The 14,596-nt window shown below is 47.8% G+C and overlaps 1 protein-coding gene across 1 annotated transcript in view; it reads right to left on the minus strand.

Annotated features, from left to right (window-relative positions):
- Nucleotides 1-9,101: 9,101 nt before the first annotated feature.
- The window catches only part of PCSK6 (proprotein convertase subtilisin/kexin type 6), a gene marked incomplete at its 5' end in the record, with an annotated part of 121,522 nt that continues 116,027 nt past the window's right edge, over nt 9,102-14,596 (minus strand). The window contains 3 exons of the mRNA XM_019533187.1: nt 9,102-9,745; nt 10,782-10,894; nt 13,091-13,220. Of these exons, the coding sequence (XP_019388732.1) occupies nt 9,648-9,745; nt 10,782-10,894; nt 13,091-13,220 (341 nt within the window). The remainder of the gene's footprint in view (nt 9,746-10,781; nt 10,895-13,090; nt 13,221-14,596) is intronic.

A 14,596-nucleotide genomic window follows, 5' to 3' on the forward strand; every position in this document is an offset into this window, starting at 1 on the left:
GGCAGGCCCTGGGGCGGAGGCGATCTCCTTTCTCAGACCAACAAGATATTTGCGCGCACACAAAAAAATCCATAATTGCCAGCTTTCGGGCACCAGCGCCCTTCGTCAGGCACCGGTCCTGTGCGGAAATGCAAGCTCCTATTCCTGGGATGTCACAGAGGGGTGTGAAAGCTGGCGAGGAACCTCTCTCCTCTTGTGCGGATCTGTGATGGTGCAAGTCGCCCTGAACCCAGGCGGGAGGAAGATCTCGGGTTTCAGCTGGTCACCGTTGCACCCTGCTTGGGGAAATAGCAAGTTTTCATTTTAAAAAACTGGCTAAAATTCAGTCTCTTCCATCTTCCAGGTTGTAGCCATATTGATTTAGAGAAAAAAGCAGTCGGGGCTTGTGGTAGAGGTGATCTCTTTCTTATGAGACCAGCAAGATTTTTGCTGCATTGGTCTAGAGGAAAAAGGACAGAGGTTGGGTTTCGCATCAATAGAGGACAGAGTAGCAGAAAACCGGGATGTCCTCTGTGATGGCCGCCCCAGCTCACCAGCAAGGGGAACTGATGTAAAGGAGTAGACCTGTCCTTGCCATCAGGAGCAAAGCTGGAAGGGAAAAAGAAGCGAGGCAATGGATGGATCAAAGGGCTGCTGCTGCACCCAGCCTTTCATTTTGTTAGTGGTCTCTTTAAAGGCCCCATGTGTTAGCCAGATCCCAGACCCCCCAGATGCAAATCCTTGAGTGTGTTTATTATGCTGGCAGGCAAGTTTCTTAGAGTAGATGTGATATCTTGTATTAGACCAACTTTATCATGCTGGGTCTCCTTTTGGATTGCAGGCATTGGCCCGTGAGATGAGACAGGCCTGTAAAACCTGTAAGGAATAAAATAAATCCTGGGTATTTCAAGCTGAGCACCTGCAAACTGAGGCACTGAAACTCAAGAAACGGTATGGCCGTAGACCTTACAAAGTCTGGCTCATTGTGACGGGCTATCTAGAACTATCATACCCCTTGCTCCACTCCGACCTTGCACCAGCCATCCCAGGCTACTCAGTTTCTCGCATGCATAATGCAATATGAGCATTACCTTCCACAGATGTTGAGAAGTCATTCATTTTTCCTGAGAGGCAAGGATTTCTTAGGGTGATCTCTTTTATTGGACCATCTCTATAGTTGGGATAAAGTTAGACAGGCTTTCACATGCAAGTCATTCTTTGTCAGGTCTTCATTTTTCCCAACGGTTTTGGGGATTCCTGTGTGGGAGGTGCTTTACAAGTCCAAAAAGTCTTCAAGAAACCCCATTTTGACATGAGGCCTTGCCTGGGATCAAGTGAAGGGTAAGAGGTTTCAGATGAGCAGCACTGAAGCCTGACACCGTCTGTTCCAGAGACACTGGTGTCTTTGTAAACTGACTTTCCAATGAGCTGAGCTCCACACGGTGGCACTCCAGAATTAGAGATGCAGCTAGCGCTGTTGAGCAGAAGCCTGGGTAGCTTTGTGCCTCATAAACTAACTCAATCAGAGAGGTATAGCATGCTCTTGGATAAGCAGAGGACTGACTTCATCAGATGCCAACCACAATTAGGCATCTTTGGCCCTCCCACCTGGGTGCCCAGCCAGACTGGAGCCTGGTGCTCGCTTTGTGCAGGTGTAAGCAAAGACTTGGGTTCAGGGAACTGCAGAGTCAGTTGTATCCCCAGACAAAGTGCTGGTGAAAGTGCAAACCCAGAATAACCATTCTCTGCTCTTTGCAGCAGACACCATCATAAACACGGAGCTGTAACAAGTTTCTGCTGTCTCCAGCTGGGCGCAGGCAGCAGGTATAAGCACATCAACTGAGCCTTGCTGGGTCATGTTTCACATTTCTTTTATTTCCACAAGTACATATGACAATGGATCTGTGCACAAAGCAGTTCTGTACAGAGCCTGAAGGAAGATTGATTTGCTGTGCAAAAATGTGACTTTCTAATTAGCTAGCTCTGAAGGCTATTAGATGGTACCAGTGACCTCTCAGCCACACAATCTGTGTGGTGAAACCAAGGTTATTCTGGTGTGATCAGCAAGAGCTGTTGGAGAAACAGCAATCAATCACTGGCCTTTCAGCTTTGGGGGCAGAGGTTAAATCCCAGTCACAGGAATTTAGTTTACTCACTCAAACCCCTTATATGCCCGTGACTCAGCTCAGGGATGGGAGTGCTGGGCTGAGCTGGTAGCTGCAAGCTGGAACAGAGATGTGGGAAGCCATGTGGGATGTGGCTAGGCCGGCCATAGCGAAAGCAAACCCAGTGCCCACTAGAGCGATGATGAGCCAGGGTGAGTGTCATAGGGATATTTTACAGATGAGGATTAGGCCGCATGGTTACAGTGCAGGATGAGCTGGGCTGTGCTATGCCTGACTGCAATATGGAAGGGAAGCAGGGTGGGAGGCCCGCCTCTGCGAAGAGGGTCAGCATCCTACTCTCCATTGCACAGAAGTGAATCTTGGCCCTCTGGCTCCTCGTGACAGGTCTTTTAGAGCTCTCACACCCCTTTCTCTGCAGCTGAGTTCACCCTGCAGCTCCTGAACAACATCCAGTCCTGGGAACGCCTTCCCGTGGTGGTACGTGCTAAGGGGATGTTGGCAATTCCACCGGCAGCCCTTGTGCTCGGAGAGCTGGGACTGAGCCGGGATCATGCTGCAGGCTGCAGCTTGACATTGGAGCTTTGTTCCGGAGATGGAATTTGCTTTTTAAAAGTCACCTCTTTGTTCAAGGCCAACACACTCCTACTGGTCTCCCTCCCCTCCCCTCCCACGGGGGGAACCCAAAAAGGTTTTACCTGAGAGGAAAGAGGACAGGAAAAAGGGAAAGTGTCTTGGCTCACTGCCTGCTTTGCAGATTTTGAAACGGCTTAACAGACTGGTAACCTGGCTCCAGCTTTTGTGCAGTGGAACTGAACATGGCAACTTCTCTGTAGAAAATTATGGGGGTGAGTTCAGGCACATACATGCGCAGTAGGGCTGTGCAAAATTGCACCGGCAGTTTTGTTTTGACTTGTTTTGAGCTCGAGACAGCAAAATCGAAACGAAACAGAGCTTCAAAACAGCCTCAAAATGAGGCAAGTTGAAATGTTTCCAAATTTTCTAAATCTTTCGGGTTTCAAAGCTCAAGCAGGGCTTACCTGCAGGGAAACAGAAACTAAAGTAAGGAGAGGGAGGGGGAAGAGAGGAAGGAGTGCTCTCATTATTGACTGTGCAGCTGGCCAGTGACTGCCATCCTTCCCTGAGGCCCCTGCCAATCCCAGGGCTCTGGGGGAGGGATGGAAAACTGCATAAAAGGCAGTGTTGGTCAAACTGCCCTGCTTTCTGCCTTGGTGTCAGTTGGGTGAGGGCACACCTTAACACAGTGTCACCCGCCCATGTCATGAGTTTTGCTTGTCAGCAGCCAGAGGTGCAAGGCCCCAGACTCCCCCTGCACCAATCTCCTTGACAGCTGGCAGGTTTCATGACCTCAGCAGAGGCTAGCAGGCCTGCAGCCTTCACCCTGCTGCACCTTAACACACACAGTGGCACCCTTGTCACACGTTTTGCTTGTCAGCAGCTCGAGGTGCAGTTTCCCCCCAAACCCCTGCACCTGTTTCCTTGACTGGTGGCCTCAGCAGGGGCTAGCACGCCTGCAGTTTTGACCCTGCTGTGGCTTAACACATACACGTGACACAAGTTTTGCTTTCAAGACTTTGAGGTGCAGTTTCCTTGAACCCCTACACTTATCTCCTTGGAACTTGGCAGGCTTCATGCCTGAAGGGGCTACCATTCCTGCACGTTACATCCAAATCAGGCCAGAAATGACAAAATTCTAGGCTGTTTCGAGCTTCCCCATTACAGCCTATGGGCGAAACATCGAAACAGCATTGAAACAGCGAAACTGTTTCAACAAAATGAAATAGAACAGCAGTTTCGAATCAAAATGAAATCCAAAACAAAATGCTGTTCCGTGGAAATGTCAAAACGCAAGTCAAAGGAACGGTGCCGTTTTGTGCAGCCCAGCCCGGCTCCGGGGCTCCTGTAGAGTCGTGGGGCTGCTCACACTTGCACTGGGTGGCAGTGATCTCCAAAGGATGCTGCCAACAGAGACCTTCACACTCTGCTGGTATCCCTCCATGCCTACTCCTCCTCACACACCTGCACACAGGGGACACTTTCATTTGTGATCATTCTCCACTGTCTTCCCATCCCTCAAGCAGCACTCCCAGACCCCCAGGGTGGACAGCCTGGCTCTTTTATTCATAGTTCCAGCAACATCAACACAAATCCGTGGGAACTGACTGGGTTGAACAGGCCACTTCATAATGATACCACTGCAAGAAGTTTGATGCTTCATCCAGGAAGAGCACACACCAACTACAGATGCTTCCTCAGCCTGATGAAGGGTATTTATACCTGAAAGTTTGCAAAGAAGAATTTTTCCAACTATCTGAGTTGGTCTAATAAAAGATATCAGATTTACCCAAAGAACCTTGACTGCAAGAAGAGGCCTTTCCCATTCAGCGCATGTGCGAGTGAGCTCACTGTTTGAGAGACGAGCACTGCTGCGCTCCATCATCACAGGCAAGTCTGGCTGATTTCAAAGGGAGTGAAGTCTACGGTACTGCAAGCAGAATTGGGCAGCAAATCCGCCCACTGGGACAGAGGCAAGATGGAAGGTCAAAGACTCAGTGGGAATGACTGTGTCAATGGCACTCAACATGGGGAAGGAGGTACTGAGTATGAGCAATCCTGTGACAATCCAGACATATGTGCAGATGGTAAGGAGTACTCTCTACCCCTCCAGGACACCATTAACATCTGTCTGTCTTGGCCAGGGCATTTCGATTTGTTGACAGGGTTTGGCTGTTGTGAATGATTTGTGATGCCCTAACCACAATGTGGATGACATGTTGATTAGGAGACATTTTTGAGGGTTGGCAGCACACCAGGGAAGCAGAGATTAGATGCCAAAGCCACAGCAGGCCCCAACATGCCAACACCCTGCCAAATGTCAGCGGTGCTCTGTTCGCACGGCCCAGGAAAAACAACGCAACTGCCCTGTGGACTTTGAGTAGAACAGGTAAAATGACCTTGACTTCTGGATGCACCTCTCTGTCCTGAACTAACTGCCTCCGTGAGACCTTCTTTGCCAACTGTAATATTTGTGCAGTCCAAAAAAGTTTTCTAACACTCCAAGCATGGAGTATAAAGCTGTGCCACATGGTGCATTAATGCTGACACACTTCCCCTGAGAGGTTTTGGCAACATCAAGTCCTGAGGAATCTGGATGGTTTGTCAATGGGCTTTCTCTGAATTACAATCCAGCCAGTTGGTTACACCTTCTTACAGTGGTCCCAGCATCAGGGGCTGGGGATGACTGTTGGATACAGGTTGTAGCTGGATGCTACCTGGGCTGTTTTATTAAAAGAATTAAGTCTTTATGATTGGGGCAATACATAAAATACCAGCACGCAGTAATTTAGTAAGGACAGGTATGTGCTCCACGTTTCATTCACGTAGGAGTGAGAGCGGGGGATACTTACACATGGAAAGGTTTAATTCCAGGATCATAACTGGCTTCAGGGACTCATGAAGCAGCATAGCAAATGCCGGCTTGAAGTCCGATTTGGTCGGAAAAACTAAGTGGACCCTGATAAGGTAATACTTTCCAAACTCCTGGGAGACAGGGGCTGCACCTGAAGGGTCTGGGTAGAACATGTATTTCACAGAATATAGTTCTGTTCTGTTATTACCAACAGGATGGGGGTTATACTATGTGCCACCAAGTTTAAGGTCCACTATAACAGACAGTGTTTAAGAAGTACTCCTTTGCCCTGTAAAGTCAAAGCACTTGCTTGTAGCAACCACCCCATATCTCATAGCCACAGTATGCCAACTGGCTGTGCACATAACCTTATATCTCAAAGGCACAAGATGGGTTACGCAGCTTTAAGAAGATTTTCCAGAAAACAGCGATTATAGATTTGTCATTGGTGCCAAGAGACCGTAGAGAAATGCGCTTTAATAAATTGCCTAAATATGCATTTATCTTGACGACAGAGCCACTTTGATCCTCTGAGCACACCCGCGTCTGAGAGACTCTAATAGCTCTGAGCAAGCAACTGCAATAGCTTGGATAAATAATTGGAATTTTATTACTTTCCAAAAATGATTTCTGGGGAAAGGGAAAAAGAACCATCATCAACCCCCCCAACCTGCGTCCTCATTTACACTGCACAGACCCCCCCCCAGAAGCTGACTGTCAGAGAAGTCGAAGAAAGTACAATTTGAGCCCTTTGTTCAGACATTTGAAATTGGGTCATATTTGCAAAGGCAGAGATCTGTTCAAGTGGGAGGCAGGACTGGAGTCTTTAATATGCCCGGGGTTCTGGTGCCGGGTTATCTTAACCAAGCTGCGTTTTTCAGTTGTGTTATGGAGGCCTCAGGCTAAGCATCTTTTGAGCAACACAAGGGATCTGACTACAGAAACAGCCCACACGAAGATTCAACCAACGTAAGCCGCAACACCTAAAGCTCAAGCTCATCAGGTGCCCTTGATCCACAGGTTACTTTCTCCCAATGCCTCCTATATGTGACACAACAACAATGTAGAAAACTACACAATAACCGAGTGCGCAACTACAAAGTATGTGAGAAATACACAGCAAATTATGTCACCAGTGTGGATAACTATCTGTGAACACACCACAGCACACTGCTGAGAAGGCCACTTCCCTTTCTGCAAGTGCTAATTTGTTAGTTCCTTCAAAAGTATAAAATACAGCTCAAGAAATTCACGCTGTGTTCTGGGCACCAAGCCCATAATTAAAAATGACAAAGCAAACATTTTTGGACATAAATTCTTCTCCCTGTCTGTCCTTCCTAACAGCTTTAGAGAAGAAAGAAGAAAGGCAGACAGGCCCACAAAAGGTTAACAAAACCGGATGCTATCCAGGGATCCCTCCAGCCTGCCAGTAGCTCGCTCTGTCTTGTTTATACATCCCGGTCGTATCGAAGTCAGGCAGAACGGTGACTGCTGTATGAACAATTTAGCGTGGAGGAAAATGAGGTGGGGCTTTCCCATGAGTCTTCTGCTGTGCGGTAACTAGCCCTATAGCCACAGTACGCCTGGACTATCCCAGCTAAAGACCACCACCCAACTCCTTCTCGGGGGGTGGATCGTAGCAGAAGGGCATCTGATTGCAATGATAGTATAATACTTTTACTTCCCTTTTGTTCACAGTTGCAGGCACCATGCACTGTGATCCCAGCATCTCACAAAATAAGGTGCCTGGATGGGCGAAAGAGGCCGAGGTGCAGCAGGGAACACTGCTGGCAACCCGTTTTCTCTCTGAAACAATGACGCAGCATGATACTAAGGAGCGACGTATACTGCTGGAGATGCCATCTTTCAGATGTGAACCCAGTTGGATGTACTGCCAGGTTCGGTGAGCTCACAGGAGATACAGAGTACTGGTCTACCCAGCCCAGTAATCAGAGAGCAGATGTTAAGGGGAAGAGTATCTATACAGGATTTATTCAGATCTGTTCCCTGCCCTTCTTCCCCTACAGCTTCCAGAAAGTCCTGAGCACTTGTGTTCAATAAAGGTCACAAGGCACTTTTCATAGGAGCAGTGGCATTCATCTCTAGATCCTAGTCCAATTGCAGCCTCGGTAGCTTCACTCTGCCTACCTAAATTCTCCCCAGCATGACCGGCCAGCTGCCATGCCGTGTCAGGTTCATACGATAGGTTGCAAAGCAATTTGTGAGCCTCCAGATTAAAGGAAGTATATGCAAATAGGGTATTTGAGAGTGGGTTTGTGCATCCCTGCAGAAGTGCATTTCTCTGTAGATGACCCTCTCTTACAGAACCAACTTTCGACCTCAGGCAGTCCAGCTTCTTTGTGCAGCAACTTACAAGAATATCACAGAAATATCACACCCTTGATGTAACTCTTATCTGGATGGCAAAATAAATAAATAAATAAAAACCTCCATTGACTTTGGTGCCATGAAAGAGGACAGACTCACTTGTCTGGGGCTGTAAATATTTTATTAATGGAATGGCCACTTCTTAGAAGAACTTTATCTGGTGATGGATCCATTCTGTTTTAGCAACAAGGATAGTTTAGTTCTCACCGGTTCACTGGGTTGAGGTAAGGTTTAGTGGACAAGCCAAGGCAGGATGCAAATAATTGAAATAGAAAAAAAAAGGATTATTCTCACTTCATAAAGAACAGACTATGTCTTTACTGTGAATTTTGCTGGCACAAAATTTAACTTGTTTGGACTATTAACAATGAAAGAACATGCAACATAAGATGTATCGTTTACATATACCTGGTGAAAAGCACTTATCTGGAAGGTCTGACATAGGAGTCACAGAAAAGAGGGAGGATGAGAGACACATAAAAGATTCCCTGCTCCCCATAAAAAATAGTTTATGAAGAAAACCAATGACTGTATAAGTTATTACAAAAAAACCCTCTTTAAAACAATGTAGCCCAATATATTTTAAACATAATTACATATACATAGTGTGACGTACTAGTCAGAGACGGAGCAAACAGATTCTGATCCAGTTTACAGACCTATTCTGTATAATCAGAGCATTTCTTGGCTGGACCATTGCAATGTCTTTCTGGGAAATGGATGCCTAAAAAAGTCATTCTGCTGTCAGTCCAGGGAGGACTTGACCGGAGAGATATGCGAGCCCAGCAAAACGCTGGCATATGTAAGAGGCTGTGATATGAAATGCAGGCGGATACAAATAGGAAGAAACATCTCATTTAGCAAGATGGGAAAGATCTAGCTTGTTTCACTGATTAGAACTGACTTTGGCAATGACTTGCCTGTGATTTTGGAAGAAAACATGTATCCAGTGACCCACGCTAGTTCAGGTGGGTGCCTGCTTACAGTCCCTCTGGGCAGGTGCCTGGGTTTGCTGCAGGGAATACTGCATGTCCAAGGACACTCTGGGCTAACTTCAGACCAGGGGTGAGCAGGTCAGATGCACTCATCCACTCATTCCAGCTCTGAGTTTGGTCCTCCACTCTCCACTTACAGCTAAATCTATGGCTGGACAAAAACAAACAGCAACTGGAACCAAAGAGTAGCTCAAATAAGTTTGCTTTAGAGCTTTGATCTAGCAGATTACCCAATTCATCACTTTATATCTGTACAGAGCATAAAAATATTGCAATGAGGACTTATATCAAGTGTGAGCTAGCATAAAAGTACTGAACCAAAAATGGCTTCTCCTCTGAGCTACAGAAACCTGTGTCCTTCGAGCTGTGAGCTCCTGCCATACACTCCGAAAGGCTGAATCAGACGCACTTTTGCTAAGAAGCAGGCCTTGGCATCTCGATCCCACATCAGTCCCCATTCACAAGAAGTATTTGAGAGTATTAATATCACCATTTGTTTAGTATCTTTTAAGACTTAATGATTAAGAACATGATCTTACCCAGACCAGATGCTACTACACATATTGCTATAGAAACCAATGGACAGTGATATTAAAGCTGTCAAACTCAGGCGCAGATGCTGGACGGTACCCTGTAAACTCTGCCCAAGCTGTAAAAATAAACTTTAGTCCTCAAGGTTTGGCAAAATTGGACTTGCAGGACGGAGGAGCTCCTGGAGGCAGATGCTGAGCTCTATCCAGCCATGAGACACGTCTGACAGCAAAACAGTACAAACAGCTTCTTCTCACAGAGCTTGCTGGATTTCCCCACCTCGCAGAAATTCTTGTCAGCTGCAGGGCCATCATCCGAAAGAAGAGAAAATGAGGAAACAGATTAAGTTTCAAAACAAATGAACTCTCTCCTGCAGCTAGCAGTGCAATTCATCCCCTTGCTGGAGGCGAGAGAATGGAAAATACGTCACTTTTTAAGAGAACCTTGACTGGTTTTTAATGAAGGAACAAAGAAAGCTTGTGATGATTGGATAATTAGCCCAAATAGAAGATATAATGAAATGCAACCTCTTGTGTGTACCTGAGCTACAAGCAAACACTTATCAGCCTTGCCTGGTGACCTTTGTTTTTATTGCAGTCATCAGGCAGATGCCACGATGGGAGAAGTTACAGTGCTATTCACCGAAAAATGTTCAGGTCAATAATTCTGCAACTTGACTTCATTCTAGTAGGTCATTCCACAAATATGAAATCATGGCATCCAAAGCAATTATATTAACCCTATTTCTCTTGTGAGGAGAGAAACAAGGGTTGGGAGCTTTTTGTTGAAGACAGTAAGAGGATTCAAAATGCAGTCAATTTGGAAAGATCCACCTGAAGACCCTTGCCACGGTCCCTACACATTTTTCTCATCTGCTCTCTGGTTTGATTCCAAATCCTGTTTCTTCTGAATTCCAGAAAAGCTTATCGTCATCAACAGCATCATCTAGAACCTTTTTAGCCCTGACATATCCGAGGTACTTCGCAGACCCGTAGACGGGGAAAGGCCCTGCTTGACAGAGTACACACTCAATTCTCAGATGTACCAAGGAATAGGGAGAGATGGCAAGGCAAGAAGATGCCAAGACAGGACATATTATAGCGGCCACAGCTCCACTCTCTGCATAACCAGAGTGCAGCCTGCTCCAGCCATGCCCTGAGAAGCAGGAGATAGTGGAGTGGGATACACAGTGCTGACCCTCCTAAGGGACCCCGAATGCCAGGACAGGGGAACCTCCACATTCCCCTTGAAGGCAGCTTTAAACCTCGTTTGTGCTACTGAGGCTTGAGTTGGAGCCCAGGAACTAGCATCTTGGGTTAGCAGGCAAGTACGTACCATTGATGCAGGTTTCATTGGTCACGCATGAACCCCGGAGCAGGCTGAAACCTTCCTTACACTTGACACAGTTCCCCACTGAACCTTCACAGACTGAGCAGCTGCTGTCACACCTGACAGAGACACACACACACGATCCCAGTCAGCACTGGGACCACAGCTCGCCCATTCCAACATGTCAGGCTGCCGGACAGCTCTGATAACGTGCTTAGGGACACTTCAGCATCCAGGCAGAATTCAGCCATGGAAGACAACAGACCTGTATCTCGTTGCACGCACACTGAACGTGCTCCTCTCTTGTTGGGAGACTTGAACAGATGAGAAAGAGAATAAGACACTGGGCTGGAGACTGGTGTCTTCCACCTGCTTCACATTCATTTATGGGCAGAGGTGCCTTTGTTTCCCTGCTTTTGCCTAAGGCATGTTACTGAGGGTTTCTGACTTGCAAGTGTGCGTCTGGCTTTGAAGCAGTGGTTCTACGAGTCCCCCTCTCCTACCAAAAATGGCTTTGGTGGGTCCCTGCTCAGTTTTTAATGGACAGATATCCCCCACCTCACAGTGTGTCACCTTGGCCAGCACAAAGGGACATGGGTACTGCAGCAGCCTTCTGACTTACAAGGGGTTCCTCCAATGTGAGGGCAATGAGACTGTACTAGTTATCCCACAGACCCACCCCAGATGTTGATTCACTCCAGATGTTGACTCCCCAGCAATACATTCACTTTAAGCACTCTGTATTTCAAAGGGAGAGCAACAAGAAAGGGACAGGAATTGTCTGGAGGGAGGACCCTAAACTGTTTGGACCCAGGCTTGTTTACTATGGAAAATATCTCATAGAAGACCTCCTTGGTGAAGGAGGAGTTTTGGCTTCTGAACTGCATGGGTCTGAATTCAGTGGTGAGGGTTATAGCAGCAACTTACATTTACAAACTATCCTTAGAACACTCCTCCTCTCTTCTCTTTAGCTCAGCTTCTCCATCTTTAAGCTCAAGATAATAATATTGACCGGGCATGTTCACACAAGACATTTACTGTGCAGTTGACTAATTAATGTCTCAGCATCTACACGTGTTCCCCTAATAGGACACAGGAAACTAATAAATTCCCCAGCAGGGTAGGACTTGTAACCACTGAGCTGGCTGGTTGGGGCACAGGGGCTGCCTGCTGGCTAGCCCCAGACTGGAGCACCCTCATGCCCCAGCCAGCTCCTCTGCAGCACAATGAGCCCAGTCAGAGCAGCTCCAGGCCGGCAGGCTGACCCCCCAGCCCTCCTACCAGCCGGGGCTGCTGCAATCTTGCTCAGTGCACTACAGTGTGGGTTCACGTGTAAATTGTGCTCCTGGGATCTTCCTACGAGCAATAAACTGTGGAGCAATAAACTCTGCAGTTTATTGCTGGTCACTAATGGCATGTGTAGATGCGCCTGCCTTCGCCTAAAGATGTTCTAATGTTCACTGGCTGGACTAGTGTCATAATAATACTGACTCTGGATAGCCAGCGTAGCCCAGGTGAAAAGTGCTACATAGGAACCAGGTGGTTTATTATCCAAGGTGGTGGCGCACAGAGCCATCTAACTGCACTTGGCAGCAAACCCTGCACTCTGTGTCTTCCCTTCACCTAAACCCAGCATCATCCTGTATCAGGCTTGATTCACTAGGCAGGAATACAAGGTCTGAGCTCTAGGTCTAGCTGTGAAACCAACTCACTACATGACCCCAGCCAAACCTTTCACTAGCAATTTCCCTGCTCTTGCCGGGGCAGGACCCTGAGAGTGCCACCTCCTCCCCTGGGTTTGGCTAGTGCAGGCTACAGAGTATTCCTGGTGTTTCTGGCTTTCTGCCGTGTTAGTGCGTGCATCAGGATTGGAAGCAGCAAGTCTAGGTTTTCCTCAGGGAAATGATTATGTGCAAGTTCACAGGCTTGGCCTCAATGCCCCAGGAAGCCTCTTTCAGTCCTGTGTCCGTACCACAGGACCAGTGTTGCCCATCAGCCCGGGTCTGGTGAGGGGCTAAAACCCACGACTGTCTGGTCTCCAGGCAACATGCACCTGGACTCTTTCCACTAGCTTCACTTGAGGTGAAGGCCATGTGATTCAAGAGGATTCAGGGCATGTTGGACTTCTCCTAGCTGGTCCACTAAATAGCTTCACCTGCAAACTCTTTCCTAGATTTTGATGCGTGTTCCCTGTGAAATGGCTCATCACAGCTCCGCACCCATCATGGCTTTATTCAGCTAGCTCTTAAGACTGGATCACAGCGAACTGCATCGTGCCAGTTTTAAAGGGGAAGGTCTAGAGGAGGGCACCGTACCTTTTGCAGAGTTTCTGAGGGACGCCATTCATCTCTTCAGGGTAAAACCCCTCCCGGCAGGCGGGGACACATTGCCACTCGTGCAAGGGTAAGTCTTTGGCACATGGCACGCATTCCTCTTTGCCTGGCTCTGGGAGTATAAGGGAGAAATGAAGCACTACAGTCAGCTCCCGAGACAATTGCCACATTGTGCGAGCAGGCCAGGATCAGAGAGGAATGAGGACCGCTCTGGAGGGATTATGCAGCACTCTGCTGTGCACCCAAAAATTGCGGGGGAATCAACAACCTGCCTCGGAGAAACAGCGGTGCCAGCTCCTCTGTGGTTCCTTGGCTCCTGCATGCTTGCCCTCAGCCCTGCTAGAGCCCAGGTCACCCCTCAGCCTTGCAGGGAAGCATGGCTGGGCACTGAAATGCAGCCTGACATTTATAGGAGCATCCCGGCTGAATGAGATCTGGGTGCAGGCAGCCTCTCATCTGCACCATCTCTGACCACATTTGCCCCGGTTGCCAGATTGCCCGAGCACAGAGACAGAGGACAGCACGTCCTCTCTGCAGCAAACCTTCTCCCTCCCAGCCCTGTACCTGCTGCTGTAGCCTGTGCCCACCGTGCCACTCCCCATCTCTGCCCAGTCCCTTCTGCTCTCTGGGTCTCTGCTTCTCACTCCACCCCTCGCCCACTCCCGGGATAGCTCTGCGGAGACCATTTGTCCTGTCTGCAACAGCCCCGGAGCTGGCTACATCTACATAAGGACAAAGAAAGAAATTCCCTCCTGACCCCTGCAAAGACGACCAGCTTGTGCCCTAAAGCACGACACTTCCCTCAGCCTCCCACCCTTCCCACTTCTCAGGGTCCTAGCAGCTGTGTTTGTATAAGGCTGCATTTCAGGTGTGCAGCAGGGGGAGAGCGTGAGGTGAAGGGCAGGCCAGCTGAGATTACCTCTAAAACGAAGGAGAAGAGACCTACTTTGCTTCTCCCCAGCACCGATATGCAAGAACTAGAGCAACAGACTGCCGACTGATTAAAACAACATTAACTAAAGACCTTCCATACCCAGAGCAAAAGCCGGCCGAGAAACGCTTATGTGAGCCAGGGAAACGTGAAAAAGCAAGAAAAATGAATGCGGCATACTGCATTTACGCTGACTGGAATAAGAATTAGAAAGGGGGTGATTTTCTTAAAGGATTAAAAGTCAGTTCCCTTACACGCTTTCTAACAAGATCAATGAATATTTTGGACTTAGTCCTAGGAAATTAACCGTGTATGATAAATGAGATTCAAGCCAGAGAACACAAATTGTCTGGAGATCATATTATCATCAGATCAGGAGATGCTTTCGAGACTACATGCCAAAGTTAACAATGCAAAATAATTGGACCTTTGCAAAACAAAAAGGCAAATAACAAAAAGGGATGCAGAGCAACCTCGGAAAGCTGATGGGAAGGAAAGCTGTCCAGGAAAGGCATTAGGAAAATGCTGGCAACATTAAAAGAATGAAATAGGGGAAA

Source organism: Crocodylus porosus, unplaced genomic scaffold (assembly GCF_001723895.1).
Source record: "Crocodylus porosus isolate Cpor-Errol unplaced genomic scaffold, CroPor_comp1, whole genome shotgun sequence".
Lineage (NCBI taxonomy): Eukaryota > Metazoa > Chordata > Crocodylia > Crocodylidae > Crocodylus > Crocodylus porosus.